The sequence below is a fragment of the Chelonia mydas genome, chromosome 12 (genome assembly GCF_015237465.2).
Source record: "Chelonia mydas isolate rCheMyd1 chromosome 12, rCheMyd1.pri.v2, whole genome shotgun sequence".
NCBI classification, from domain to species: Eukaryota; Metazoa; Chordata; order Testudines; family Cheloniidae; genus Chelonia; species Chelonia mydas.
The window spans coordinates 22,746,144-22,773,492 of NC_051252.2; the positions used below are offsets into that span (position 1 = coordinate 22,746,144).

At 41.8% G+C, this 27,349-nt stretch overlaps 2 protein-coding genes across 30 annotated transcripts in view; one reads left to right on the plus strand and one right to left on the minus strand.

Annotated features, from left to right (window-relative positions):
* Positions 1-19,722, minus strand: part of CEP89 (centrosomal protein 89) — a 129,262-nt gene extending 109,540 nt beyond the window's left edge. For 4 of the 5 annotated variants that reach the window (XM_027821099.3, XM_027821097.3, XM_037877681.2 and 1 more), the window contains exons 1-6: positions 19,607-19,722; positions 17,375-17,481; positions 13,612-13,770; positions 12,719-12,920; positions 4,066-4,171; positions 659-687 (exon numbers count right to left, since the gene is read on the minus strand). In XM_027821099.3, coding sequence (XP_027676900.2) covers positions 659-687; positions 4,066-4,171; positions 12,719-12,920; positions 13,612-13,770; positions 17,375-17,481; positions 19,607-19,645 — 642 coding nt within the window. In that variant the 5' untranslated portion in view covers positions 19,646-19,722. The remainder of the gene's footprint in view (positions 1-658; positions 688-4,065; positions 4,172-12,718; positions 12,921-13,611; positions 13,771-17,374; positions 17,482-19,606) is intronic. The other variant, XM_027821100.3, reaches the window with a different exon arrangement.
* FAAP24 (FA core complex associated protein 24) overlaps positions 19,608-27,349 on the plus strand; it is a 53,022-nt gene continuing 45,280 nt past the window's right edge. For 2 of the 25 annotated variants that reach the window (XM_037877688.2, XM_037877689.2), the window contains exons 1-2: positions 19,623-19,986; positions 21,023-21,166. In XM_037877688.2, the coding sequence (XP_037733616.1) occupies positions 21,055-21,166 (112 nt within the window). In that variant the 5' untranslated portion in view covers positions 19,623-19,986; positions 21,023-21,054. Of the gene's footprint in view, positions 20,078-20,126; positions 20,449-21,022; positions 21,167-27,349 lie in introns of those variants that run through there. The other 23 variants (XM_043526450.1, XM_043526451.1, XM_037877692.2 and 20 more) reach the window with 21 other exon arrangements.

The window sequence follows — 27,349 nt, forward strand, 5'->3', positions numbered from 1 at the left end:
TTAATCCAATCTCAAGTGCACGGGGTGGAATATATACAGACAAGCACCCAAAGAAGAAATTATAACACTGGAGGCTTGATGGGGCACTCACTTCCTCCACTGGTACTAAACCAATGTCCCAGCAAGGTAATTATGGGACACTGAGCCTACATTACTTTCCACAAGAGTAGGAACTGTTAAACCCAGCGTCCTGGCCAAAATATAGCTCAGGTTATTATTAGGGATGGCCCAACTGGAACACCAAATCCCCTTAACCTTGGTGAAGCTTGGAACAGATTCTGAACTTTACCACTTACATGCGTCCCTTGTTTTTATATGCTACCTCCCTAAATTCCCCTTGCATTTGCACTTATTTCTTCCTCAGTGCTTGTCTGAAACTGTTATGTAGTGTTTCTGCATCCTGCATTGCTGCTGTGCTCCACCTCAACAGTGGTTGCATTTCACTAGAGGGTGAATGATCCCTATATAGAGACCGTCCATATAATGTGCTTTGGGATCTTTCAAAATAAATGATTATCACAATTAACCTGTAAGTCAATTGTAAAAGGCTCCCTGGTGACAACAAAATAATTCTCATCAGAGCAATTCTTAATCATCAATCACGGATGACACTTTTTTTCAAAATGCATCGTAATCAATACCTTCACCAAACTCTTACCTTTACATTCAAAACAGGAGGTTCATCTTCTGTTACGGAAAAAAAAAGATGGTCTTTGAATCAATTCAAAACAAAAATCTTTACAAGTCCATAAATCATAAGACTATAGGGAAATGCAAACCTACTGCAGGCCACATTAAGCAAATATTCCCAAATGAGTGCACAGATTAGATAATTTAACTCCTCTGCCATTATAATCCAGTCATTTTATTATAATATCAACATTATAATATTATAATATCAACTGACAATAATATGGCTAGCTCAAGAAAGTGCTGTTAGTCCCTTCTCTTCCTAAGTACTTAAATTCCCCCTAAAAAACTTATTTTATAAGATGCTAAATGGGAACATTGAACAAAAAGATATCAAATGAAAACAGAGCATGTTTGGTATATACAAGTTAAAACTGCTTCAGTTTCAAATGTAGGGAAGATTTTATCTCTGATTCCTGCATATAACTTCTATATATGGGAATCCCTTATGTATGATAGGGAGAATGTACAAATAATGCTACTGTAGACACAAACTTCAGTATTAGACATATATCTTCCAACACCCATTTTATAACTAGAAATACATTTTCTTGTAAGAAATGCAGATACAAAGAAACTCTTGACATTAACGTTTGCTCAATCATAGAGCAGCAATGGAATACGAACTACTGCAAAATACATTTTGTGTGTTATCAGTCCTGACCTCCAAACGAATACTCCTTTGACTCTGCTCCCACAGAAAAACATACAAACTTACACCAAAATCTTTTATTTTTTCTGCACTAGGAGCAAGAGAAAATTAAACTCTGGTGGCTCTTTCCTGTTACTGCTGAACACACGACTCCTATTGACTTCCGTGGGACTGAGCACACATGCAACAGCAATACAACAAAGCCCTGGGATCCACTGGAGACTGCAAGTCCTACAAGTCACAAGGACCTGATTGATTAAATGAAATGTGTGAAAAAGTTACTGATATTAACATGCCTACAACTTTAGGGTGAATTCCTGATTCTTTAAAGCCAATGGTAATACATTGACTTCAAGGGAGCCAGGATTTCACCCATCATGTACAACCTTGTCCAGGAGACCCTGGACAACAGAAAAATTCAGAAGCAAATGTTTCAGATTTGAAGAGTTCACAAAAAGACATCCACCTGCTTCAATATAGCATTCTGATTTAGTATTAGAGCAGTCATGGCTTAATGAATCCTGATGTCCACAGCAGTTGATATTCTAAGTAGGGTTATTACTGAGAAACAGGTTTCTTGCCAATAGGATGACTGGCTCGGCACTTTCTAAAGAGCTGATTAGACTGCTGTTTTAGGAATACAAATTTCTCAATATCAGTAAATAAAATAAGGAGTCACATAACCTAAACAGTCACTGAAATAGTAGGCATTAAAACTGAAAGCTCTTCAGTGGGCAGAAAAATGTTAATGATAGGAAAAATAAAAAAGACAGTAAAGTAATAAAGGCTTTACTGAAGTCTTTGGGGATGGCTATTTAGTAGGGCTGCATAAAAGGACTGACACATAATAGGTAGTTTCAGATCATACAAATTTGTATGAAGGCAAAGTTTTGGGTAAAAATCCCGGCCTTACTGAAGACGTAAGAACAGCCATACCTTTCAGATCAGTCCATCTAGGCCAGAATCCTGCCTCTGATCAGTGCCAGATGCTTCAGAGGGAATGAACACAATGGGGTAATTTTGAATGATTCATCCCCTGACATCCAGGACCCACTTCTGGCAGTTGGAGGTTTAGGGACACCTAGAGCATGGAGTTGTGTCCCTGACAATCTCTGCTTATAGCCATTGATGGACCTATCTTCCATGAACTTGTCTAATTCTTTTTTGAACCCAGTTATAGTTTTGGCCTTCAGAACATCCCATGGCAATGAGTTCCACAGGTTGACTGTGCATTGTTCGAAGAAGTACTTCCTTATGATTTTTTTTAACTTGCTGCCTATCAATTTCCTCAGGTGACCCCTAATTCTTGTCATAGGTGAAGTGGTAAATAACATATCCCTATTCACTTTCTCCACACCATTCATGATTTTATAGACCTCTATCATATCCCTGCTTAGTCATCTATTTTGTAAGATGAGCAGTCCCAATCCTCAAAGCTGTTCCATACCTCTAATCATTTTTGTTGTACTTCTCTCACCTTTTCTAATTCTAATGTATCTTTTTTGAGATGAGGCGACCAGAATTGCACACAGTGTTCAAGGTGTTGGTATACCATGGATTTATATAGTGACATTATATTTTCTATCTTATTATCGAGCCCTTTCCTAATGGCTCCTAACATTGTTAGCTTTTTTGACTGCTGCTGCACATTGAGCAGATGTTTTCAGAGAACTATCCACGATGACTCCAAGATTTCTTTTTTGAGTCGTAATAACTAATTTAGACCCCATCATTCTGTATGTATAGTTAGGATTATTTATTTACTTTGCATTTATCAACACTGAATTTCATCTGCCATTTTGTCACCCACTTTAGCGAGACCCCTTTGTAACTTCGCAGTCAGTTTTGGACTTAACTATTGTGAATAATTTTGTATTGTCCTCAAATTTTGCCACCTCACTGTTCACCTCTTTTTCCAGATCATTTATGAATAAACTGAACAGCACAAGTACCAGTATAGATCCTTGGGAGACCCCACTATTTACCTCTCTCCATTGTGAAAACTGACCATTTAGTCCTACCCTTTGTTTCCTATCGTTTTACCAGTTTCTGAGCCATGAGAGGACCTTCCCTCTTATCACATGACTGCTAAGTTTGTTTCAGAGCCTTTCATGAGGGACCCTGTCTGTAAGACTTTCTGAATGTCCAGGTGTACTATATTGACTGGATCACCCTTGTCCATCTTTACTGACTGGCCAAAGAATTCTAATAGATTGGTGAGGCATGATTTCCCTTTACAAAAGAGCTACTGACTCTTCTCAAACACACTGTGTTTATCACTGTGTCTGATAATTTTGTTCTTTGCTGTAGTCTAAACAATTTGCGTGGTATGGAAGTTAGGCCTGTAATTGCCAGGATCACCTCTGGGGACCACTGTTCCCTCTAAGCTGTGTGTGTGTGCACATAGATCTTAAACCCCGCACACACGGAGAAACACCGCGCACTCCAGCTTTGGCTTTTTTTTTTTTTTTTTTTGCTTCGGTGGCGACACTCTTTTTTTTTTTCTTTTGGCGGTGGCACAGACGAAATTTTTTGCGCACACGGCCTGTTAAAAATTAGAGGGAACATTGCTGGGGACATTGTTAAAATAGGCGTTACAATAGCTATCCTCCCATCATCTGGTACTGAGGCTGATTTAAGCAACAGATTGTATACCATAGTTAGTAGTTACCCTGGAACGTTAAAAAGTAGAAAAAAATCACTTTAAAAGTATGTTTGTTTACCTTCCACTTGTATATTTGACTGGTCTACTAAAATCGGAAACGTAGCTTCATGGGAAGAAATTTCATTCTCATCAACATCAACACTAGGAGATACTGGAAGCTTTCCCTGGATGAAAATATCACAGAGAAGTAACCATATTAACATCCTAAAAACAGACCATGCACATTTGCAAGCATGCAAGCGCATGTGACACATTTATAGCATTAATGCTCACACCAGTCCTTAGAAAGATTGTTGCACAGAAATCTCTTAAGATAATACTTAAATCCATATTTTCCATTTTTTTCCTTTAGATTTACATGCATGAAAATCTTAACAGTAATTAACAGTAGATAAGGAATTATGGTATTTTCTTAGGTCACAACAAGGTAATGGTCCCTCTATTTTGCTCAGTTAATAAGTCTGTAAAAGCACCTTATCTTTCACTTATTACATACAGTATCTAAACTCACTGTTTATACATAAAACATATATACAATATATCTCAACCTGTTCAATAAAATTACTGTGTGCATATTTAGGGAATCAAGGATATAATATACCTTAAGATTGTATTGTCTGAGCTGTTTTACCTGTCAACTACATACCAGCACCCCATACACTTCTCTCTCCCCTTTCACTGACTACCCTCTCTCTGCTTCACCTAAGGGTATTTTTTGCTTCCTTTCACAGACATAGCATTTTGCTGCTTCTCATCTACTCTGTTACTTTTCTTTCTGTCTGTTAAATTTTTAATATCATTTTGGCACAAAGCTCCAAATTGCACTCTACGTGTGCCCTAGGAGCGTTAAACTGCTCTCTCTCATAGGCAGAGAAAATCCAAATCCACAACATGGAAAAATCTACTGGTATCAAAGATACGGGGTCTTTCTGATAACTGCTGTACGATTCACAATCTCTCAGTCTCTAGGCATGCTGTCACGGATCCACAGGATCTGGTGAATGCCCAGCTTGTAATCAGTCCCTTGGGAGTGATTCCTTCAGTGTGCCAGGCCCTGAGGACCCACATGGTTCTGCAGGGGCAGGTCCCTAACCTCCAAGACTGGGCCTTCAGGCACTGCAAACCCTGTCTTTCTCCGTGGCTCCCTGCAGCACATCCAGCCACGCCAGACTCCCATGGGAGGCTTGTACTGTACCCCTTCAACTCCCAGTGAGTATTTCCAGAGACAGCAGGCAGCCTACAGAATCTGCAAGTCCTTAGGTTTGCAAAGACAGGCAAAGGTTAGCCATAGTCCAACCCAACTAAGCTGGTGCAAATGGACTCCATCTCTGTCCGTCTCTCTCTCTCTTTTCTCACCGCAGGTGAGAGCAGCCAAACCTGAGTTCACAACCCCCGCCTGCCACGGCTTCTCACTGTTGAATGTAGATCATTCACTTTCTGGACCCTCTGTTGACCTGGGTTAATTTCAACCAGTACCTTAACAACCCAGTCATTTCACCCAGACAAGGAAGTGACACACACACTTCATATCTCCTGTGCTGTTCCAAGAGCAGTGTTAATCCTTTTGCCCCTCACTGGGTGGGAATGCAAAGTACAGAGGGAAACTGAGGCACATATAGGAATCATAAACATATTACCAAAAATTTCCAGTTCCTCACATAGGCATCTATCTGCTCATCACTGTGATACTGGAGCAGTATCTAAGCTTTCAATATTTGTAAAAGTGGTATTTCTTGTACTTCTAGTTTAAAAAGTAATCTTTATAACATATAGTAAATCAGTTCCTGTTTGACACTTGAGTCTGCAATTAGACTGGATGAAACAATAACCCCAAAGAGATTTTGATTCTGAGGACTATGCATCCCTCATCACCTAAAGATTTGATTATTCAAATATACTGTCAATGGGGCTACACTTTAAGGTATTTGGAAACATAAATTGGTGTGGCACATAGATGTCTGCATATTAAGTGGTGCTACAAGCACAGAGAACATTATACTAACAGTCTGAGATCTGTACTGGCTTCCAACTAGTTTCCATGTAGAATTTTAAGTGTTTTTTCACCTGTAAAACGCTCAGTGGTTTGGGTCCAGACTATCAGAGGGACCACCTGTCTCTTCAGGTAATACTGAAGCACACTGTGAACATCTGCAAAGATGCTCAAGCTAACAGCTCCATCTCTATGACAGGCCTTTGACTCTAACTCACCTCCCACCTACTCTGACAAAGGCCAGATTATTTGGCCTTCAGGGCCTGCTGCAGACGCTCATCTATTTCCCCAGGCTTTTCAGGGAAGAGTGGGTTGAAGGATGCGGTTGGGAATGGTTGAGTGCAAATTATTATTTAGTGGTGGTGGCTGCATTAGGACTTAACTTATTAAATGAGCTAAGTGTGCTATTAAAATGTGCTATATCATTTAGTGTCTTTGGGTGATGGAGGTTTTGGTTTTATTTATCTTTTTGTTTGTATATGTGCACAGAGCTTGAAAGGATGCTCTTAATATATCTTAGTAAATAAATAAGTAAATAGGTACTATGTTCACTCAGGTTTCAGAGTAGCAGCTGTGTTAGTCTGTATTCGCAAAAAGAAAAGGAGTACTTGTGGCACCTTAGAGACTAATAAATTTATTTGAGCATAAGCTGTAGCTCACGAAAGCTTATGCTCAAATAAATGTGTTAGTCTCTAAGGTGCCACAAGTACTCCTTTTCTTTATGTTCACTCAGTTGTACAAGTTTAAAGAAATGGAGTCTGCTATTTCTAATCATTATGTAGGTTTTTGAATAGCCTAAACTGATGTTCAATTTTGCCAATATACTGTTTTGTAGATTTTAACTATTTTTATGCATCAATAAAAAGCTGGTAGGTCAACTTTCAGGCCAACCAGCCTTCACAGCGTCCCTTCCAGAAAATATATTTCAAATAAATGTAAAAATTTTTTAAACTACTTTGAAACTGCAATTCTTTTATTTTAAACTTGATTTCACCCTATATTTTGTCATAAAAAAAACATAAAATATAGAAACAGCTCCACCTTATGGCCACAATTATATCAGTTTTCTATTTGTAACTGAAGTAAGGCCAGTGAATGTATCCTTTGGTGCCAGGACTCAAGACTTTCTTGCATTAAGAAATATACATAAAATGATGTCAACGTTTACGTAAAGCAAAGGTGATGGAACTGATTCCTATTTCTGTTATACCAATGTCATTCAGAATTAATTCCACTTACGTCAATGGGGACGGACTAGTGTAAAACAGGTGTGAAAGCAGAATCAGGAAATGGGGTGTAATGTGTAAATCAAACAAAAGTTTTCCAAGTTAAGTTGCAGATTGTTTTTTACTTGTTGGTGAATGAGAGAATCTTTCTATACCAAGTATCTGTAACTTTTCCAGCTGAACATATATATTTTCAATTCCTAATGTGTCTAAGCACAAAAGAGCCACTTACTTGGTTGCTAGAGATGATAGTCATAATATTCAATGCATACACTGTTTTAAATTTACCAGAAATTCAGGCAATTCTAATACATTAGGAACAAAATTTATTGTTTAGCTTACCTTTTGATTAATAAAAGTAGCAGTTTTGATGTTACTGATCATTAGGCTCCCTAAAATACCTTTATATGCAAGGTAAAAAGTTATTTCCTACTACGTCTTGAGAAAATACTGCAAGAAACAGAATTTTTTTTTTCCAAGATGGAATGACTCCAAATCCAATCAGGCAAGGAAAAGATTCACAGCCTGAAGTGGAGGAAATGAGAGAGGGGCCTTCCTCACACCAAAGAAACTGTCTGGGCTTCCAGTTATGAAGGAAAAAGAAAAGGAGTACTTGTGGCACCTTAGAGACTAACCAATTTATTTGAGCATAAGCTTTCGTGAGCTACAGCTCACTTCATCGGATGCATAAAGTGGAAAATGCAGTGAGGATGTTTTATACACACAGACTATGAAAAAATGTTTATCACTTCAAAAGGTTTTCTCTCCCCCCACCCCACTCTCCTGCTGGTAATAGCTTATCTAAAGTGATCACTCTCCTTACAATGTGTATGATAATCAAGGTGGGCCATTTCCAGCACAAATCCAGGGTTTAACAAGAACGTCTGAGGAACGGGGCGGGGGGGGGAGGAAAAAACAAGGGGAAATAGGTTACCTTGCATAATGACTTAACCATTCCCAGTCTCTATTCAAGCCTAAGTTAATTGTATCCAATTTGCAAATGAATTCCAATTCAGCAGTCTCTCACTGGAGTCTGGTTTTGAAGTTTTTCTGTTGTAATATCGCAACTTTCATGTCTGTAATCGTGTGACCAGAGAGATTGAAGTGTTCTCCGACTGGTTTATGAATGTTATAATTCTTGACATCTGATTTGTGTCCATTTATTCTTTTATTCTTTTTGCGAATACAGACTAACATGGCTGCTACTCTGAAACCAGTTATGAAGGGTGGATCCTCCAGCTGGGGCTCATTAGAACAGGAAGAAATAAACAGAAGGCATTAGTACATGGATTTATTCCTTTTTGGGAGGAAAAAGAGTTTTAGGAGGCTCCTGGACTGGAACAAAACTCTCATGAAAAATCTGCTTTACAGAAAATCTTGATCCCAGGAGAAAGCTGTGCTATGCTGTGGGGAAAACAGTAAGTGAGAAACTATTTTGTCCTTTTATTTTGGATCTGGTTAAGGGAAATCTTGACAGATACCTTTACCCTTGATTAGGGCGGAGAATTCCCAGTTGTGGGTATAAGGTGTCCTTAAAAGAGTAGGATGCTTTATTTTTTCTGCTGATTAATAAATGCTCTATGAAACTATTTGATTTAATGTAACTTAGGAACAATCACACCTCCTTAGTGACAGGTTTGGGGTCCTGAGTGGCTAAAACTATGCAACCAACTCTTACTGTCCCTCCAGCTATAGGTAGGCCCATAAAAATAAGCAATTTTTAAGGTTGCCTGATACTTCCCATTATAAAACCATGTTTTCAGTTATTCATAATTTTGTCAAACTTTATCCAATTGGGCTGAAATTTTCCAGACTCGATACCTGCCTCAGGTTGAATTTTATTGGAAAGTTTTATCTGAAAAGTTTCAACTGTTTCTGAGAACATGACGAAGGAAAAATGTTTTGACATTTAAAAAAGGCAACCTTTTCTCTGACAAGTTATATTGCCCTCATGCTTTCATGAGGGACTCTAGATCTGGCTGGGAGTGGGGGAAGAGGGTAGCCGTTTTGTGAGGGACATGTCTTTTGATTTTCCTGTGATAACCCACCTAAATTTGGCCAAATTCTAAGTCTCTTAAAAATACTGGCTCACGTATGCTCAATAGAGATTTTTAAAGTTCAACTGCTAAAATTTCCAAATTTCCTCATTGTGCAGCTGACCAGAATGCACATGCACCATCCTCACAGACTGACTGAGCATGCTCCACCCCAGGGCTATAGGAGCAATGCCAGACTTCCCTTACAGTTGCTGCTTCCAGAAGTTCTGGGGTGGGCTCAGGCACTGGAACCGAGAGCAAAGATCTTGTCTCTCCTGCTCTCTCAGTGATTTCCTGCTGGCACCCAGGTAGCACAAAGGAGGAAGCTGCCTGACTCAAATGCAGAGAGGACAAGGGAAGGACTGGGGGAAGGAAAGGAGCAGACTGGCAGAAGAAGCCAGGTGACACTGGGACTGGACTTGCGGATTGGGGAAGGCGATTGAAGTTGACAAAACACAAAGGCTGAAACGGGTTGGGCAAGGAGACTGTGTGTGAGATGGGGAGAGACTCAAAGCCAGATGGCTGGAGAGGGAGGGAGCACTGAAACTGAATGAGGAATGGGGAGGCTGGGAACAGCTGGACAAAGAGACTGGGCCTAGGAAGCAGTGGGAGTGTGTGTGTGGAAACAGATTTGATGAGGAGCGAGGGTTGTGGGGAGAACTGAGACTGGCTGGCGAAGAAACTGGGACAAGGGAACGAGGTGGGGGACAGAGACTGAGATTTGAATAAGAAGCCCAGAGAGTGGGGAGATGACTGGAGGCCAGAAAGATGGGACAAAACAGATTGGATGAGGAGCTGGGATGGGGAGGAACACCGAGACTGGCTGAGCAAGGAGTCCTGGTGTGTGTGGGGAAGGGGGGGCGGGGGGGGGGGGGAAACTGGGAACGGTGAGGGAGCATCAAAGGGGAATCTGGGAGTGGAAAGGTGATAGGAATGGTTTAGGTAGAAGGGGTCAAGTTTGTAGGGTAAGGCAGGGACAGACAGAAGGGTCTGGGACCACTTGAGCCATTCCTCTCCAGAGCCTGAAATGGAATCCAAGATTTCAGAGTCTCATCATTCCTCTGCTGTCAGCAAACAGCTCTCAAACCCAATGGTAAAGTGTGTCACATCCCCCTCTATTGCTGGTCCACAGAGAGGATGACTTCTTACTATTGTTATCAGTTACTCTGTTAGTTCAAATGATAGAGGTCTGTGAGGTGGGCTAAATGTTGCAATCCTGTTAATGACCCATGTGGGTGTCAGTATAATGCCATTTGGGTATCAATATGATGTGATTTCCATGTTTCAGGTTGTTTTTTAAAAACCTAGTTTTTGTATAATTTCTTATGTTGAAAAAATGTAATTGAAATTGCTACATTAAGCACTAAAGTTTAAGAAATGCCAGAATTAAGGTTACCTGTCTAACCTTAATTTGGCCTTGTTTATAAACATTATGATACAGTCTTAAATCACATAATACTATTTTTTCCACAGGACCCATGCCTCTTGCAGTCCACAAGCTGGACCTGCTTTGGAGATGAATCAAGGTAGCATAGTTGACTGTAAGATCCCTGCCTCATTTGTTGCACAAGTAGGAAAGGAGGCAGGGGAATGCAGGAAGAATAAGGATGGTCTCATGGTTAAGGCAGCTGAATGCTGGGCTGGAGAACTCAAGTCTATCCCTGCCTCTGCCATAGAATTCCTGTGTGATGCCAGGCAAGTCATACAAACCAATTTTCTCACAGCTGGTCATTAATTGTGTGTTTCTCATTTTCTGGGTGTCCTCCTTGATAGCCTGAGGTTTGGTTTGCAGAAGTGGTGAGCACTCACAGTGGCAACTGAAGTCAATGGGAGCTGCACTTTGAACATACAAAGTATTATATAATGCTAAGATCTCTGAAAAATCAGGTCCTAGCCATCTCGTATTGGGCACCCAAAATTAGAGGATGCTTTTGACCTTAATCTCTTTGTGCCTCAGCCCCTTACCTGTAAAATGGAGATAATATTACTCTTTCACATCACAAGGGTGTTGTGAAGATAAATTAATGTTTGTGAAGCACTTGGACATAGCGATGAGCTCCACAGAAAAGCCCATAAGGAAACTAATAATTCGGCACAAAATTTGAATAGCACAGCAGTTCTCAAACTGTGGGTTGGAACCACAAAGTGGGTTGCGACCCTGTTTTAAATGGGTCGCCAGACTGGCTGGGGCCAGGGGCTGAAGCCAAAGCCTGAGAGCTTCAGCCCTGGGGGGCAGGGCTAGGTTACAGCCCCCACCGCCCAGGGCTGAAGCCCTCAAGCTTCGTCTCTGCCCTCCTCGGGGTGCAGGGCTCAACCGTCAGCTTCGACCAGACCCCTCCCCCTCCCGCCCGGGGTGGAAGGGCTCGGTCTTTGGTCCCCCTTCCTGGGGTCATATAGTCATTTTTTTGCCCCCCCCAGGGGGGGGGGTCACGGTGGAATGAAGTTTGAGAAACCCTGAAATACAATATAGTAAATAAGACCCAAGACCACACATTGAACAATCAAAACAAAACAGTAAACAGCTGCTCATTAAATGATCACTGTTAATTCTGTGCCTCAAATGAGGTAAATGTCCTGTGGAAAAGAGAGTATGTAATGTAATTAAAAACTGTATCATTGTGCACACAAGGCAGATGAATTCAGATTGCACAGGCAACCTTAATACTGGCACTACCTAATTTTTGAGTGGTTGATTTTGCACCAGAGATGTTCTTTTAATGTAGTTGTTTGTGTGTGTTTTATATATATACAACACACAAACATCCAAAGAAAAATCAATATTCCAATTTATTCCAATCCAGTTTATAATTCCCATGACTTGAGCTCTCCAAGCCATTCCCCTCTACAGTCTAGGTTTCATACTCACTGTACTGAACACCTCTATAAGCCAGCAGTGAAACTCTGGGGACAAATTTTCAATAAGAGCTTCTAATCTTACCAGTGCAAACAACTGAGGGTACAAATGACAGAGTTTAAATTGCTATCTGATTTGTGCCCACAAACATTTGCAGCTGTATATCACGTTAACAGATACCTATAATCTGTCATCTGTGCCTGAAAAATTGCAGGTGTAAAATAAGGTTGGATTGCAACCTCTGTGGAAAATTTTGCTTCCAAAATGTGGACTGAGGGTTGCATGCTTTGCTCAGCCAATTATGCATTCTCACTGAATGTAAAATAAGGTGCCAAAATACCACATATGTTCCCTGGCAACTTCTAAATCATTCTGATAGAAGAAACCCCAAAACCATCAGAAAAGTAAGTGGGTATCTGTGGATGTGTGAATGAAACTAACTTGGAGAACTCCAATCAGAGGTAAGTGAAGCATGAGGCAAGAATTAAAAATGAAAACTGGAAACTGTGTGTACGAATAGTAGAAAAAGATATAATAACCCCTTTTCAGACATTCAGATTCTTACATTTTGTATTAAAATTTGAAAAAGCAACTAAGTGACCAACCTTTTGATTTTTGTAGGGAACAGCATAAATAGCATCATTGCTGAAGCTTTCCTTTCTTTTCGCTGTACTCTGATAGTTGTGCTCTGGCTCTTTTTCTGTCTCTGAAAGATATGTGTCCATGTCTTCATCTTCACAATGATTGTCTGACACTTCCAGCGATTGCACAGGAGATCTTTCACTATCATCATGCTTCCAATTGGGCCTGCAAATGGAGAACACTTTAAAATACAAAGCGATTCTTTTCCAAAGAACAAAGGCTAGTAAAGCTGAAAAGATCACACTGAACATATATATCAGATGCAACAACAGATGCCCAAAAAAGACAACTAAATTCTTTAGCGGCAAACACAACAGTCCAGAATTTCAGTTGTTCACACTCTTGTTTATGCCAGTGAAATTGGAAATTTGCATCTCCCGCCTCTGGTAGTTAGACACATGAAACAGTGTATTTTTATGGGACTGCCAGATTGGGGACAGAGAAAGAGAGGTCTACCATTTCTACATATGGAGTAGTCTGTGGAGAATATAGTATGGGTCAAGGGAATTACCTTATGTGTAACTCAGATTATTCCTCAAGAATAATTGTGCAAATTGGAGTGAGTTGGCAAACATTCATGCGCACATTTTTACTGGTATGCCTTGCTGCACTATTTAGTCTTTCCCCTCTGGAATCTGTGGTTATAACACTGCCATATGTGAAACAGAAAATGGGGGAAGGGGAATGGGTGGGCACTCTGGACTCAGTCTAAGACACTGAAGGGAAAAGATAAGTTTAAATGAGTAACTTCAGTGCTAAGGATTGAAAAGATTTCACATAACTCTTATTATGAGTACCACCATATTTTCAGATTTTACTTCCAATGTGAGGTGCTAGAACAGAAAGTGTACATTACCCCAGTTTGAGCTCAGTGACTGTGGCATAGGGCTCAATAAAACACTCTTGTTCCAAACAGCTGGTATCACTTTCAGAAAGCGATCGTTGACGAGGCTGGGGAATAGCAATGGTACGCCCAGTTAAAGTTGTCACTAGAATAGCTGCTGCTAGGGCAGATCTAGAAGAAAGCAAAATAAAACAGTGAAATAAAACACGCAGTAATGTATTCTCTATGGCTCAAAACTGTTATCTGTACCTTTTGTGAAGTACCTTCATTAATTAGGCAATAGTACAAAGTTTAAGATTTAACAATCATATAATAAAAAAAAATCTTAAAATATTAAAGGAACTGATTTAAACCACCAGTGCACAAAGATAGTTAAGGCATAAACTCACCTATAACTAGGCATTGCAGAATTCTGTGTAAAATGTGTACCGTATCACACTTTACTACATCACATGCACAGAAATCTGTTACTTTCATGGAGTTGCACATGTGAAACTGAGGGCAAAATCTGCCTCAAGCATTCCACAGTACTCAGTATCATCCCCAGGTGACATGTTGTAAGGAGTGCCCCACATCCTACAATGTAGTTGGTGAGCCTATATTCCCTACTCTGCTTCTGCTGTTGACTTTGAGGCTGGCAACTAATGCTGTAGGATTGTGAACTGGGATAAGGGAAAGGGAGTGTATTTTGGGAGGATGGAGTTGAAGGGTGAGGAGAGGAAGGTGGAAAGAAAAAAACAATGGAATCAGAGAGTAAAAAAGCTGAAATAAAATCACAAGAAAAGAGAGAACTTGAGGGCCAAAGAGAAGGTAGAATGAACTGGGATCGACTGAGGACATACTAGACACAGGAAGGAAACAGATGGGGACTGACACAGAAAGAAGACTGAAAACCAACTACCAGGAGTGAGGGGAAATGTACAGAAAGGAGAGAAAGTGAACTACAGTAGGGGACTAAAAATGGAAAGGAACAGAAAAATAACTTCTTATAACATTTATATGGTACAAATGGTATGCATTGCTAACTCAAAGGATGTTTTATTTAATTTTCTTACTTTCACACCTATTTTAGGAGCACCTGTTGAAGGGGTGATATTTTTAATTACATAATTATTTAATAAACTGTAAACTTTTTTCCTTTAGTGTAGGGATATTAATGCATTCTTCACTTGAGGAGACCAGTACTTCTAAAGTCAGTCCTGACAGCATCTAAGTACACTAAAGTAGGAAAGCTTTTGTTTTCCTTCAAACCAGCTTTTTGGTGTTAATTCAGTCATACAAACTTTTTTTCTTTTAGATTTTAATTTGGTTTCTAAATTCTGATGTAACTGAGGTTGCATTTTTTTTGCAGTTACTTTAATAATAATCTTTTTAAAAATAATCTTATTCCACTCCTTATGAAAAATTCCTCTCCCCAAATAAAAACCTACTACTTGATCATATACCTCTCATTTCAATCAGTGCTTGCAGTTTAAAGAAAGCTACTAGGTATGTCAAATTTTGAAAGCAGTTATAAAAGCCCTATAAACTTGTCTCATGACTTTTTCTTCTTTTTTAAATCTGCCATTTTAAAATTTCAGTTTAAATTTAAATTTCAGTACTATTGTACTGAAAACTCCAACAACACAATCGTAGCTGTTTACTAGACAGAAACTACTTTACTTTATTTTAGTGATGAAGCAAAGACCTATATCATTAAGTGTTTCATAATCTGGGCACTCTTGGTAATAATAAACCATAAAAGTGGTTTTACCTGGGTTAGTCAGGTAATAAAAAGATTTTATAATTAAACTTAATTTTTCAATCAATTACTCATCCAAATACAGCACAAATGTAAGCAACTTATTTGAAATGTATGGAGTTGTGACTGCTTATGCTTGGAATGAACTTGGCCTAAAACAAACAAAAAATCAGGCTATTTAATCAATCTCCCTGTGTAAAAGGCAAGGTTCCAGGTTTATTTAACATTAAATGGCCTGATCCTGAGAACATACATACGAGTAGCCCCTATGAACTCAACTTCTTTCATGTACACATGTTCACAGGGTCAGGCTGCCTACCTGTCTGCATGCTATGAACTGCAGGACTGGGGCCTTCTTTTGTACTGGTGGTCTTATTTAGGGCCTGTCATAAATATAAACAGAAGGGTAACCACCTTTCTGTATACAGAACTATAAAATCCCTCCTGGACAGATGCAAAAACCCTTTCACCTGTAAAGGGTTAAGAAGCTAAGATAACCTCGCTGGCACCTGATCAAAATGACCAATGAGGAGACAAGATACTTTAAAAACTGGGGGGAACAAAGGGTCTGTCTATCTGTGTGATGCTTTTGCCGGGAACAGAAATGCATTAGATTTCTTTTGTTTAATGTCTGGTAAAATAGCTGTGCTGAATGAAATGTATATTCCTGTTTTTATGTCCTTTTGTAACTTAAGGTTTTGCCTAGAGGGATTCTCTATGTTTTGAATCTGATTATCCTGTAAGGTATTTACCATCCTGATTTTTACAGAGTTGATTCTTTTACTTTAATTAAAAGTCTTCTTTTAAGAACCTGATTGCTTTTTCATTGTTCTTAAGATCCAAGGGTTTGGGTCTATGTTCACCTGTACAAATTGGTAAGGATTTTTATCAAGCCTTCCCCAGGAAAGGGGGTATAGGGCTTGGGGGAATATTTGTGGGGGGAAGATGTCTCCAAGTGGGCTCTTTCCCTGTTCTTTGTTTAACACGCTTGGGTGGTGGCAGCATAGGGTTCAAGGACAAGGCAAAGTTTGTACCTTGAGGAAGTTTTTAACCTAAGCTGGTAAGAATAAGCTTAGGAAGTCTTTCATGCAGGTCCCCACATCTGTACCCTAGAGTTCAGAGTGGTGAAGGAACCTTGACAGGGCCTGATAATGCAGTCACTCTGTAAGCAAACTAATGGGAATTTTGCCTGAGTGGAGGCAACAGCATCACGTTCTTAAACTTAAAGCTGCTGGGTCAGGGACCTTTGTCTACATTTAGAATGCTTGATATGCTGCTGGCCTTCATTAAATATTGAATAGCCAAATCCTCAGTTTTCATGGAACAGATTTTTTGTACTGCTAGACTAACTACAAGAAAATGGAAACTCAAATAACCTCCATTTAATGTTGCTGTACTCTAATAACACATTAAATTAACTTTTGTCAAAACTTAAAACAAGTGTCTTTTCAAATTGTCAAGAAATCATAGTGCTTCTCACACCTGTATTTAATCCTTGATTATATGAATTAAGAGGAATTCTGTTTGCCAGAAGCTGGGAATGAGCGATAGTGGATGGATCACTTGATGATTATCTGTTCTGTTCATTCCCTCTGGGGCATCTGGCACTGGCCAATGTCGGAAGACAGGATACTGGGCTAGATGGACCTTTGGTCTGACCCAGTAGGGCCATTCTTATGTTCTTATGATAAGCTCCACTTAGACAAAAAATAGTCCAAATTAGACCTTCTGCATGTAACAATTCCTAGTAATTTCAACAGGAGTTACATGTACATAAAGGCTACAGGATATGGCTTTGGCGTTATTCTGGTATTAAGAATGCTTCTGGGAAGGGGAGAAGAATATAGATCTCAGTAGTTCAAACAAATTGTCCTAAACAGAAAATATATTCCACTTGAGAAAAAGGTTACATATAAGAGCTACAGTACAGATATGCAATTATTCTAATCATGCAGTTCTACTACACTGATTATTGTAATTCCACTGTAATTAATGATACTTAAGAGAGGAAAAAGAAGTAACTTTAAAACCTACCTGGGCCTTTCTGGAGAAGGGTTTGGACTACGAGGGGGAGGGGTGCGGGGAACTGCAGGTTTAGGAGCTATGGTAGCAGCAGGGACCAGGCCATGAGCTATATGTTTCTAGACAATTTAAAATAAAGTTAGTTGGCAATGATCAGAAGGATAACACAAAACTGAACATATACACTCATGACACAAAATAACACGAAAGGGGAAAACACTTACATGCAAATTAATGTCCACAGATGATTAAGAGATTCTAGATACGATTTTTAAATTATATTAATAATTGCTACCACTAGGTAAGAGTTTGTGATTAATTCAAATCCCACACGTGTATTTTTCCCATTACTCCCAAGTCACAAAAATAAGGTTCTGAACGGCACTTGCTACCACCACCACTTTTTGTGCATGGTAGGGGTAGTGGTGCCAAAAGGGAATGTGTTTCTTCCAAATTCTTTAAACTTTGCCTCCCCAACATTACCACAATGTGATCCTTCCTCTAGTGAAGATGACTATGCAGAAGACACTAGTTGAAGGGTCTATCAGTACTACCACTTCAGTTAGTCACAGGGGATCACCAGATAGAGCAACATGAGATGGGGAAATAAATTAAAATTAAACCATTCAGTTTAGTTTGAATGGTGAAGAAATATTATGAAGTAGCCCCTGAGACTTGCATAATGCTTAGTACTAGTTGAGTAGAGCTAGCACTAGTGACTCTTTTACAAGGGAGTTTGCTGCACCAGGGCCCAACCCTCTCGGCACATTTCACTATTTTGGGTAGTAGAAGGGGGTATGTATTTAAGATTTCAGCTGAAGGGAATTTGTTCTGATCCTTAAATGTCCTTTTATTATCTTGATGTGGGAGTAAACTGACAGCTATACAAATTGGGAAGGAATTTTGTCTTTTCAGGTAACTATACTAATTTACTAGCTCCTGAGTTGGTGGTGCATTACAAAAACTCTCTCTTTCATCTGAATTATCAAGTAGAGGCCTGTGCTTCCAGGTCCTGGATTTAATAGCCAATGTTCTGAATTGACATGACCCATCCTATTTTGTTTAAGTGAAACATTTAATGGTCTCGTAATTAGTATGGAGGTCTTACTTTTACCTCTTAATAATAGGAACAGTGTGAACAGCAGGCTAGTACTCCACCCAGAGCAGCAAGAAAGCAACAAAAAGCTGAACGATTCATTTTTTTTATTCTCATAATGAAAAAACTTTAATTATGTTATCTATATTGTAACGTGCGTTCTGAGTGTTCTCTGAAATCCAAGAATGCATCTGTGTCCGAATCAGTTTAAAAAAAGTTATGTGCTGTTTTTTTGTGAATCCAAGCAGTCTTTGTAACCTAAATTTTCTACTACCAACTGAGCTGCTGAAATAGCATAAGCTAGGTGCGTGCACATGTGTTTCTTGGACAAAGTCAGACAGCACGACAAGTCTAAAGGCATTACATTGTACAGGTGGCTATTGCCCCAGCCTGCACTGGTATCCCCACTTCTCCCCTGCCCCAAAGGTGAGTGACAGATTGGGATGGGCCCTGGGGGCCACAGTGTGGCATTTTGGGGGTGGGGGCAGGAGAGAGAAGAGGTAGTTAAAGAACTGAGTGAGAAAAGAGAGTGGGCCCTATTTACTCTCTCCTCCCAGATGCCAAACCACTCCTGCGTAGAACTCCCCCGCATCATCCAGTGCAACCTGGGGCGCGTCTTTTAGTTTTGAACATTGAACAAACCACCGAACCCGCAATTTCAATGTCAGGTTAGGGCCAGGCATGATGAGATTTATGTTGCCTAGTGGGGGAGCAGCTGATCTGCAGGGTTTAGACGGGCCCCCTTTTCACAGCAGCTAGTAGAGACAAGCGAAAATGCTGCTGAACTGTTGCTGGGGCGTCTCCCCAGCATCACTCAGAGAAGGGATAACGACGGTTCGCCCAAGCCTCTCCTACGTGGGACTCTTGGCCATGCTCATGTAATAACGGGATTCGCGTTTGGTGTCAGGGGCCTGGCAAGTGCTTCACATTCACCACGGTCTCTGTAGAAGGGGCAGGTCCAGCCTCTGGGGCCACCTGGGCCAGGCTAAAGCCGGACTGTACGTAGCTCTGCCGCCTCTTGCTCAGCACTGCGGGGGGGCGGAGAAGGGGGTCACCCGCGCACCGGCCACGCCCCGGGGGTCCCCTCCGTTGGGCAGTGACCCCTGTTGACTTTTGACCCTCCCTCGGACTTGCAGGATAATACTCACAAAGGGGCCCTTCCGGCCTCTCCTGAAACTAAGCGCCATAAGCGCCGGCTGAGAAGCGGAGACTAAAGCCAGACTGGGACCAGCCCCACCGCCACTCACAGAACGTACCCCTTCACAACCGGCTTCACAACAACAGCGTGCCTGATTGGAGAAAGGGAAAGCCGCAGCCAATCAGCGCTGGTCTGACTTAACCTTCCGCTCCCCTTAGCAACTCTCAGCCGTTACCGATGTCTACCTTCCCGCCCTGCGTTTGCTATTGGCGACTCTCGACTCCCATTGGTGGTTGCCTTTGTCAATCATCTTCAGCATTGGGCGCGGCTCTGGTCTGGTTTGCTGGCTGCCGCGTGAGCGGAGGACGGCGGTGCTGGCGGCACTGGACGGTGAGGTTAGCCGTTCTAGACAGTTGAGGGGGAGGGGTCTCGAAAGCGGCGCGGATCTCCCACGGAGGGGGGATAATCGCATGGCGCTGCTGTAAGCGACTGGGCGTTAACACTAGTGTCGTGGCCGGCCAGCCCCTTAAACCGCTCTGGTGGTTCGCGCGGGAGCTTGTGCTGCTGCTTCTGCTTTCCTATTCGATGGGGCTGACAGAGCCCGGGGTCCCTGTGCACTGTTCAACCGCGGCCCTGCCGCAGGGCTACGGCCTGTTTCCTCACAGCAGCAGGTTCAGAGCGCTGTGGGCCGGCGTCAGTGCAAGCCTTCGCCTCACAGACGCTCCCAGTGTGAACGACTGCTAGGCGCTCGGGAAGGGTCCTGCAATGTATGTGCTGTGAATGTCTGTCTCTGCGAGACTGGGTTGGCTTCTCTGGCACAGCTACAAGTTCCCAACATCACTGACTCATGGGGTATTTGGTGTTTTTTCTTAAAGTCTTGTCTCTTGGAGTCATGTGATTACAGGGGAACCTAAACATGCAGCTAACCCTCATGATTACAGAGAAAAGCTTGGAAATGTGAGCCTTAAAGGCTCAAAACTAGAGGAAAAAATTTTAAAAAATATTTTAAGCTAATCTCATTTCTGGGAGTCTGACTCTGGATTTTTGACCACTTGGCATTGGCAAATATTTCTTCAGTGATCTTTCTATTAAAAATACAAAAAACTTTCAGAGACGACTGAAGGAATTGAAAGGGCTTTTGAAGGCTGATGGATGAAATTGTGGGGTTGAACTTTAAATTTGGGTTTTTTTCCAATTGATGGCAGAGCTGTGAATAGAACCTACTTCTTCTGATTTCTAGGCCTGTGTTTGAACCACAAAAATATACTTCCTCTCCTGTTTTATTATTTAACCATCTAATAAGAGTGCATTTTGAAGGACTGGCTAGAACCTGCTGCAGATGATTGCAGCCAGACTAGACTGTTGGATGGATTTTGAGGCTGGGTGGTAAGGGATGAAATAACATTTTTCACATTCTCCTGTTTAGCTGCTGGTAAATAACAAGTAAAAGGAGTTTAAATGACAGCAAAAGAAACCACTCCTGTCAAAGCAGGAGCTGTCAGTGTCCCTTACGGACATGTGATTGGAAATGAGAAATGGAGAGGGTCACAGATAGCTCAAGGATTACAAGGTAAGCATGTAAATAAAGCACAAAAATATAATAACTCTTTTCAAAGTGGTTTTAATACTGATTCCAGCTCATCAAGCAATCTGCTTTGTCCTATATAGAATTTTAAAATAAAGTAAACTGCAATTCTACTGGCTTAAAAGTTCCCATGTGTCCATCATAGCATTGTTTTCCATATCCTAGCTTCAGTCCAGTCACGCTCACTCTCTGTGCAATACAAATGAGAAGCTGCCAATAACCTGTATTAGAATTCTATTCTTTACAAACATAGGCCCAAGTTCTGGAAATGGATCCATGGGGGTAGACCCAATTGAAGTCCCTGGGCTCTGCCTGGGTATAGAGACCACATTAGTGTGTCTAGGTTCAGGATCAAGTCATATTTAGGAGATGCTTTTAGAATCACATAGAAGTTAGTTAAAAGTCCTAACAAAAAGCTTGTTTTTGTTGAAAATGTGCTTTACTGAAGAGAGCCCCCATTCTTTGGCTATATATTTTGGAAGTTAACACTAATGCCAGCCTCCCACTCCTCTCTCTGACTCTTTCTCCTCACAATGTAAACATGCTTCAGTCTTTCCCATCTTAAAACTGCCCTTGACCCCACTTGCCTCTCCATCTATCACCCCTTCTCCCTTTTATCTCTAAGCTCATTGAATGGGGCTGTTTACGGTTGCTGTTTGAAGCTTCTCTTCTCTAGTTCTATCCTAGACCCTCTCTGCTCTGGTTTCTGCCTCTTGCACTCAACTGAAACCTCTTTTTTCCAAACTCTCTAATTACCTCTTCTTAGCCAAATCTCAGAACCAATACTGCATCCTCATCCCCCTTGACCTGTCCGCCACCTTCAACACTGTAGACTGCTGTTTTTGAAATATGTACTCTCATGGCTTCCATGACTGTGTCCTCTCCTGGTGGTTCTACTTTTATAATCCCTCCTTCAGATGATCCTTTTCTTCTCCCTTCTCTCCCCCCCACCCCACCCCCAGCTTTCTGTGGGGGTTCCACAGGGCTCTGTCCTTGGGTCCCCTTCTTTTCTCCTCTTCCACCTTATCTCTGGGTAGTCTCACCCACAAACAAATTCAGCTACAACAACATCTCTATGCTTACAACTCACAGATACACCTCTACTTCAGATTTTTCTTCTCTGTCCAAACTAAAAACTCTGCTTGACTCTCTATTATCTTGTAGATGTCTAGTCATTGACTGAGCTCAACATGGCTAAAGCAAAGCTTCGCATGCATACATCTCCTTGCTACCTCATTTATTTTGATCACTGTGGAGAACACTACCATTCTACCTGTCACTCAGATCCATGAACTGTGTGTCCTTTTCGACTTGGACCTCTCTCTAGGTCCTCAAATTCAGATTATTGTAACATGTTGCTGGGGATACCCAGAGCTGTGAGCTACTGTGTTATCTCTGCCTCACCAGGAGTGAGCTTTGCTGTAGATTAGATTGTCAGCTCTCTGCCACACCAGCCTGTCTTCCTTATCAACAAACCCCTCAAGACTCTACCAGTCTTAACCCTTGCCTAGCAGGTAACAATCACTGAATTCCAGCCCCTGAGCTCCTCAGAGATGGCACTCTGCGAGGCAAAGAACTTATCACTATACATTTGCGGAAGATATTAAATTCTCTGCTCTTTTTAAAGAGTCAGTACATAACAGCTTATTAACTTAACTGGGGTTAACACACCCTTCCCTTCAAACACTGCACTGAGTAGGTTTATAATCAAAAATAAAACATGTTTGTTAATGAAAGAACATAAGTTAAGTGATATCAGATAGAAGGAATAAAGATAGAAATGGTTACACAAGCAAAAGTAAAAAATACACTTTCTCATGGTTAAAATCTACCTTAAGAAGCTACAGTCTGTTCAAGGTAGCTTCTTCACAGATCTTGGTTTCCTCACAATAGCTGGCTAATTCTTAGCTAGGATCCCTGCAGGGTCCAAGGTGATGGTTTTCCTTGTCTGCTGAGGTGAAGGATAACTTAAGGACATACAAAAAGACTTTATATCTTAACGTCGTCTTTTGTTTCTAGAGTCAAATTGATCCCTTAGGGTTCAGTCTTTGGCCTTTTCTGCTGCTTACTCATCTTTATGGTATGCTTTCCTTTGTTCTGTTTCTTTCCCAGAATAAACAAACAGAAAATAATAAAACTGTAACCTTTCTTTGACTGTTCCCAGCGGTGTCACTTAAGAATCACTTAAAACTATTTTGCCAGTGCCACTGTTACATGCTACAGGTTTCTGCCTCCCTTTCCTTGGCTCTCAGATCAGCTTTTCTGGCTCATTGGTGTGTTTTCCATTTCTGATGGTCACAGTCCTCCATATTAGCCATTTCCATCTTCTTTGGTCCACTCAGCCACCTCCAACTTCTGTAACTCTGTCTCGGCCACTTTGAATTGTGTGGCTGCCTCATTGAGGGCTATGTCTTTGCCTTTGTTTCCTTTAGCACAGGGGTGGGCAAACTTTTTGGCCTGAGGGCCACATCGGGGTTGCAAAACTGTATAGAGGGTCAGGTAGAGAAGGTTGTGCCTCCCCAAACAGCCTGGCCCCCCGCCGCCATCCACCCCCTCCCACTTCCCACCCCCTGACTGCCCCCCTCAGAACCTCCGACCCATCCAATGCCCCCCTGCTCCTTGTCCCCTGACTACCGCCTCCCAGAACCCCCCGCCCCTAACCACCATCCCGGGGCCCCACCCCCTATCCAACCTCCCCCTGTCCTCTGACTGCCCCGACCTATCCACACCCCCGCCCCCTGACAGGCCCCCCAGGACTCCCACGTCTATCTAACCCCCCTTGTTCCCCATCCCCGACCGCCCTCCCCACCCCAAACCTCCACCCCATCCAACCGCCCCCTGTCCCTTGACTGCCCCCCTGGGACCCCCTGCCCCTTATCCAACCTCCCCGCCCCCTTACCGTGCCATTCAGAGCGGCAGGACTGGAAGCCAAGCCACCTGGCCGGAGCCAGCCATCCGGCCAGGAGCTCAAGGGTTGGGCAGGATGGTCCCAAGGGCTGGATGTGACCCGCAGGCCGTAGTTTGCCCACCTCTGCTTTAGCATGTCTACTCAATTTTGCACTTCCCTTTTTTCTAGTTCCTCACCCGAAATAAACAGAAAATAATAAAACTATAACTTTTTGCAGTCAGTGATTCCACTTGAGAATCACTTAAAACTATTTTACCAGTTCTTGAAGTGTAAACCTCAGTTAAAACAGCAAGCTGTGGGTAAATCCTGCCAACTACGTCACTGTAACATGCTGCTGGGACATGAAATTTGACCCCACGCTCTGATTAAAATCTCTTTAGAGAAACCCACTGTGTTGAAAATAGTGAAAAGGGCTTTTGCCACAGGGTCAGCTTCTGTGTTAGATAGAGCTACTGCCTTTGGATATCTAGCGGCAAAATCCACTTCAACCAAGATATCTCTTCCCCTTTTGGGTTGGACAGGAGATAGGTCCCGCAGTGTCTGTTGCTTCCCTACAGACTGCCTCTTGTATCACAGGCAAGGGGTGAAGAGGAACTTTTTAGAGTCATGCAGGTATGTCTCTTCTGACATAACTCACAAGATCTGCAATAATTCCTCACATTATTCTGTATCCCTGGCCATTAAATTCTTCTTTAACTTATTGAAGGTTCTCTGTGCCCCACGTGGCCAGCAAAAGGGCAGTTGTGGGCTAGCAACGTTAACTCCCCATGGTGCAGGGCAGGCACAACTAGTTTCTTGTAAGGTTTCCCAGGTTTTTGTCCTTCCCCATGGGAGCTTTTCTTCTTAAAAAAACCTTTCTGCATTGTTCCTTACTGAGGTTCCCTCAAGGACATGTCCCCTTATGCACCCCACAGTGGGATCTGCCCTCCATTCAGCTGCAAAACACTGGCAGTTGACAACAGGGACCACTTCTGCAGTAACGGGTTAACTCCTCCCCACATAGCCCTACTCTCATGCTACTTCTCTCTGCTACACAGGAGTTTGAATCAACCTCTCCCATACTTGAAAACACACTGCTTCCTTCTGCTGAGCCAGAGCTGGAAGTGTTTCCCCTCCATCCACAGTAGTTTCTGTGTCTTTACCATTCCCGTCTGGCATCACAGAACAGTAGCCCTTTTTACTATGGGTTACAATATTAACCACCTTAGACATAGTTAAGATGTCACTTCCCACCAGCATTTCCAGGGCCCCAACTTTTTAAGGTACCCTTTGAGCCTTCCCACTCCAGATGCAACTTACCCAAAGGCACAGGAATTTATATCTTCCCGGTGCCAGAAACTCTACCTACTGGCCAAGTAACATGTCATTCTCTTTTACCATGCTTTCCCTGACCAGAGAAATCTGGGCACCAGTCTCTCCCCACTGTAGGCATTCTTTGCCATTCACTTGGGCAACTTTAATAAATTCCCTGACCACCTCCAACAGGTCAGACGTTACCAAATTAATCAAAGGCCCTGTAGGCACCTCTGTGCTAATGACAGCTGCATTAACCTGTGTTGGATGGGATGTGGGCTTAGATTCATTTTAGTTTAGGACAGTTTCTCATGTGTTCAGTAGAACCACATATAAAACACGTTCTTGGACTGTTCTCTTGTACAGAGGGTCTGTGAGTATGATTCTAGGAGGGGATCCTTTCTGGGGAGTAAGTGCCTGGTCTCCCAACCACCCTCTTTCTTCCTAGGGCTAAAACAGGGTCCCCCTTTTACAATGGGCTTCTGCCCCTCCCTCTGTAGCTTGTTGGTCACTGGATGCCTTTAGCTTGCATATATGCATCAGCTAGATCATCAGCTTTTTGGACTGAATCCAGGGGTTTATCCCAAATAGCTTAGTTGATCTCTTCAGAACTTGTGCTCAGGAACTGTTCATGGGCTAAGAGAATAAACATTTGGTCATAATTCTCTGTCCCCTTCCTCTTGGCCCATTTTCTCATCAGATCACACAACTTGTACACACATTCTCTGACTCATCTTGTCATTCATTATGTTGTACTCTATGCTTTAGGAGTAAATCTGAAATCTTTGAAATACAGCATTTTTAAACTCAGCATATTTCAAAGCCTCTTCAGTTGGCATTTCATTAAAAACATTTAATACTTTACTTGAGAGCTTAGTAATCAAATTTGGGACTTTCTTGTCCTCTGTAACTTTATGCACCTCACATAACCTTTCAAAAATGGTGAAGTATTCTTCAGTATAGTCTGCTTCCTTGTATGCAGGGCACAGCTTGTCCCATCTGGGTATTTCTTAGTACCTGTAGGCTGTGGGATCAGGCCATCGTGTCCAGGTTACATAACCTCTCCTTCTCTTGCAGCTCCATCGGTGGTCAGCATGCAGCTGCTGATCTAGCAGATATGCGTGCACACTCTCTTTATCTACAATATATGTATATATGCAAACTACAGCATCCAGTGACCGCAAGCAACAGAGATAGGGACCTCTCTCTAGGTCCTCAAATTCAGATTTGCAGATTTTTTTTTTCTGTGTAACATCTCAAAGGTACATAACAAAGTTATGCCTTTCCTATTCATCCACATAACTAAAACTGTCATCCAACTCTCATCATCTTGTGTCTTGATTACTGCAGCATCCTGCTCTCTGGCCTTGAGAAATGCAGTCTTGCCCTCTGATATCCATTCAGAATGCTGCTGCAAAAATCATTTTCCTAGTCTGTCATTTTGACCGTGCCACTGCTCTTGTGCATCCCTCCTATCTTCACCCTACCTATCATATCTCACTACCAATATGTCATTTCTTGCCCCCAGTCAGTCCATGATGCCCGCCTCCATCGCTCACTTTTTAAAATTTCAAACAAGCAGCTTGGTGCTTTTTCTTATGCTGCCCCTCATGCTCTGGTAATTATCTGCAAAACCACTTCATTGTGTTCCTTCAGATTTTTCCTTAGAACTTTCCTTTGCTGTGATGCCTACACAAAAATCATGGCAGCAGTTAGGTGGCTGGTGTGCTGAGACCACTGCCTATTATGCTGACCAACATTGTCTCACTGTTTCCTTATACTCTCCTGTCTGTATCCATCTCTCATCTATATTGGGTTGTATGCTTTTTGGGGCAGGGACTGTCTTTTTGCTCTGTGTTTGTAGAGTGCCTAGCACAGTGGGGTTCTAGTCCATGACTAGGGTTTCAAGGCTCTACAATAATGCAAATAACACACATTTTTGAAGGATTGGGGCCTCCGTTTTTTAA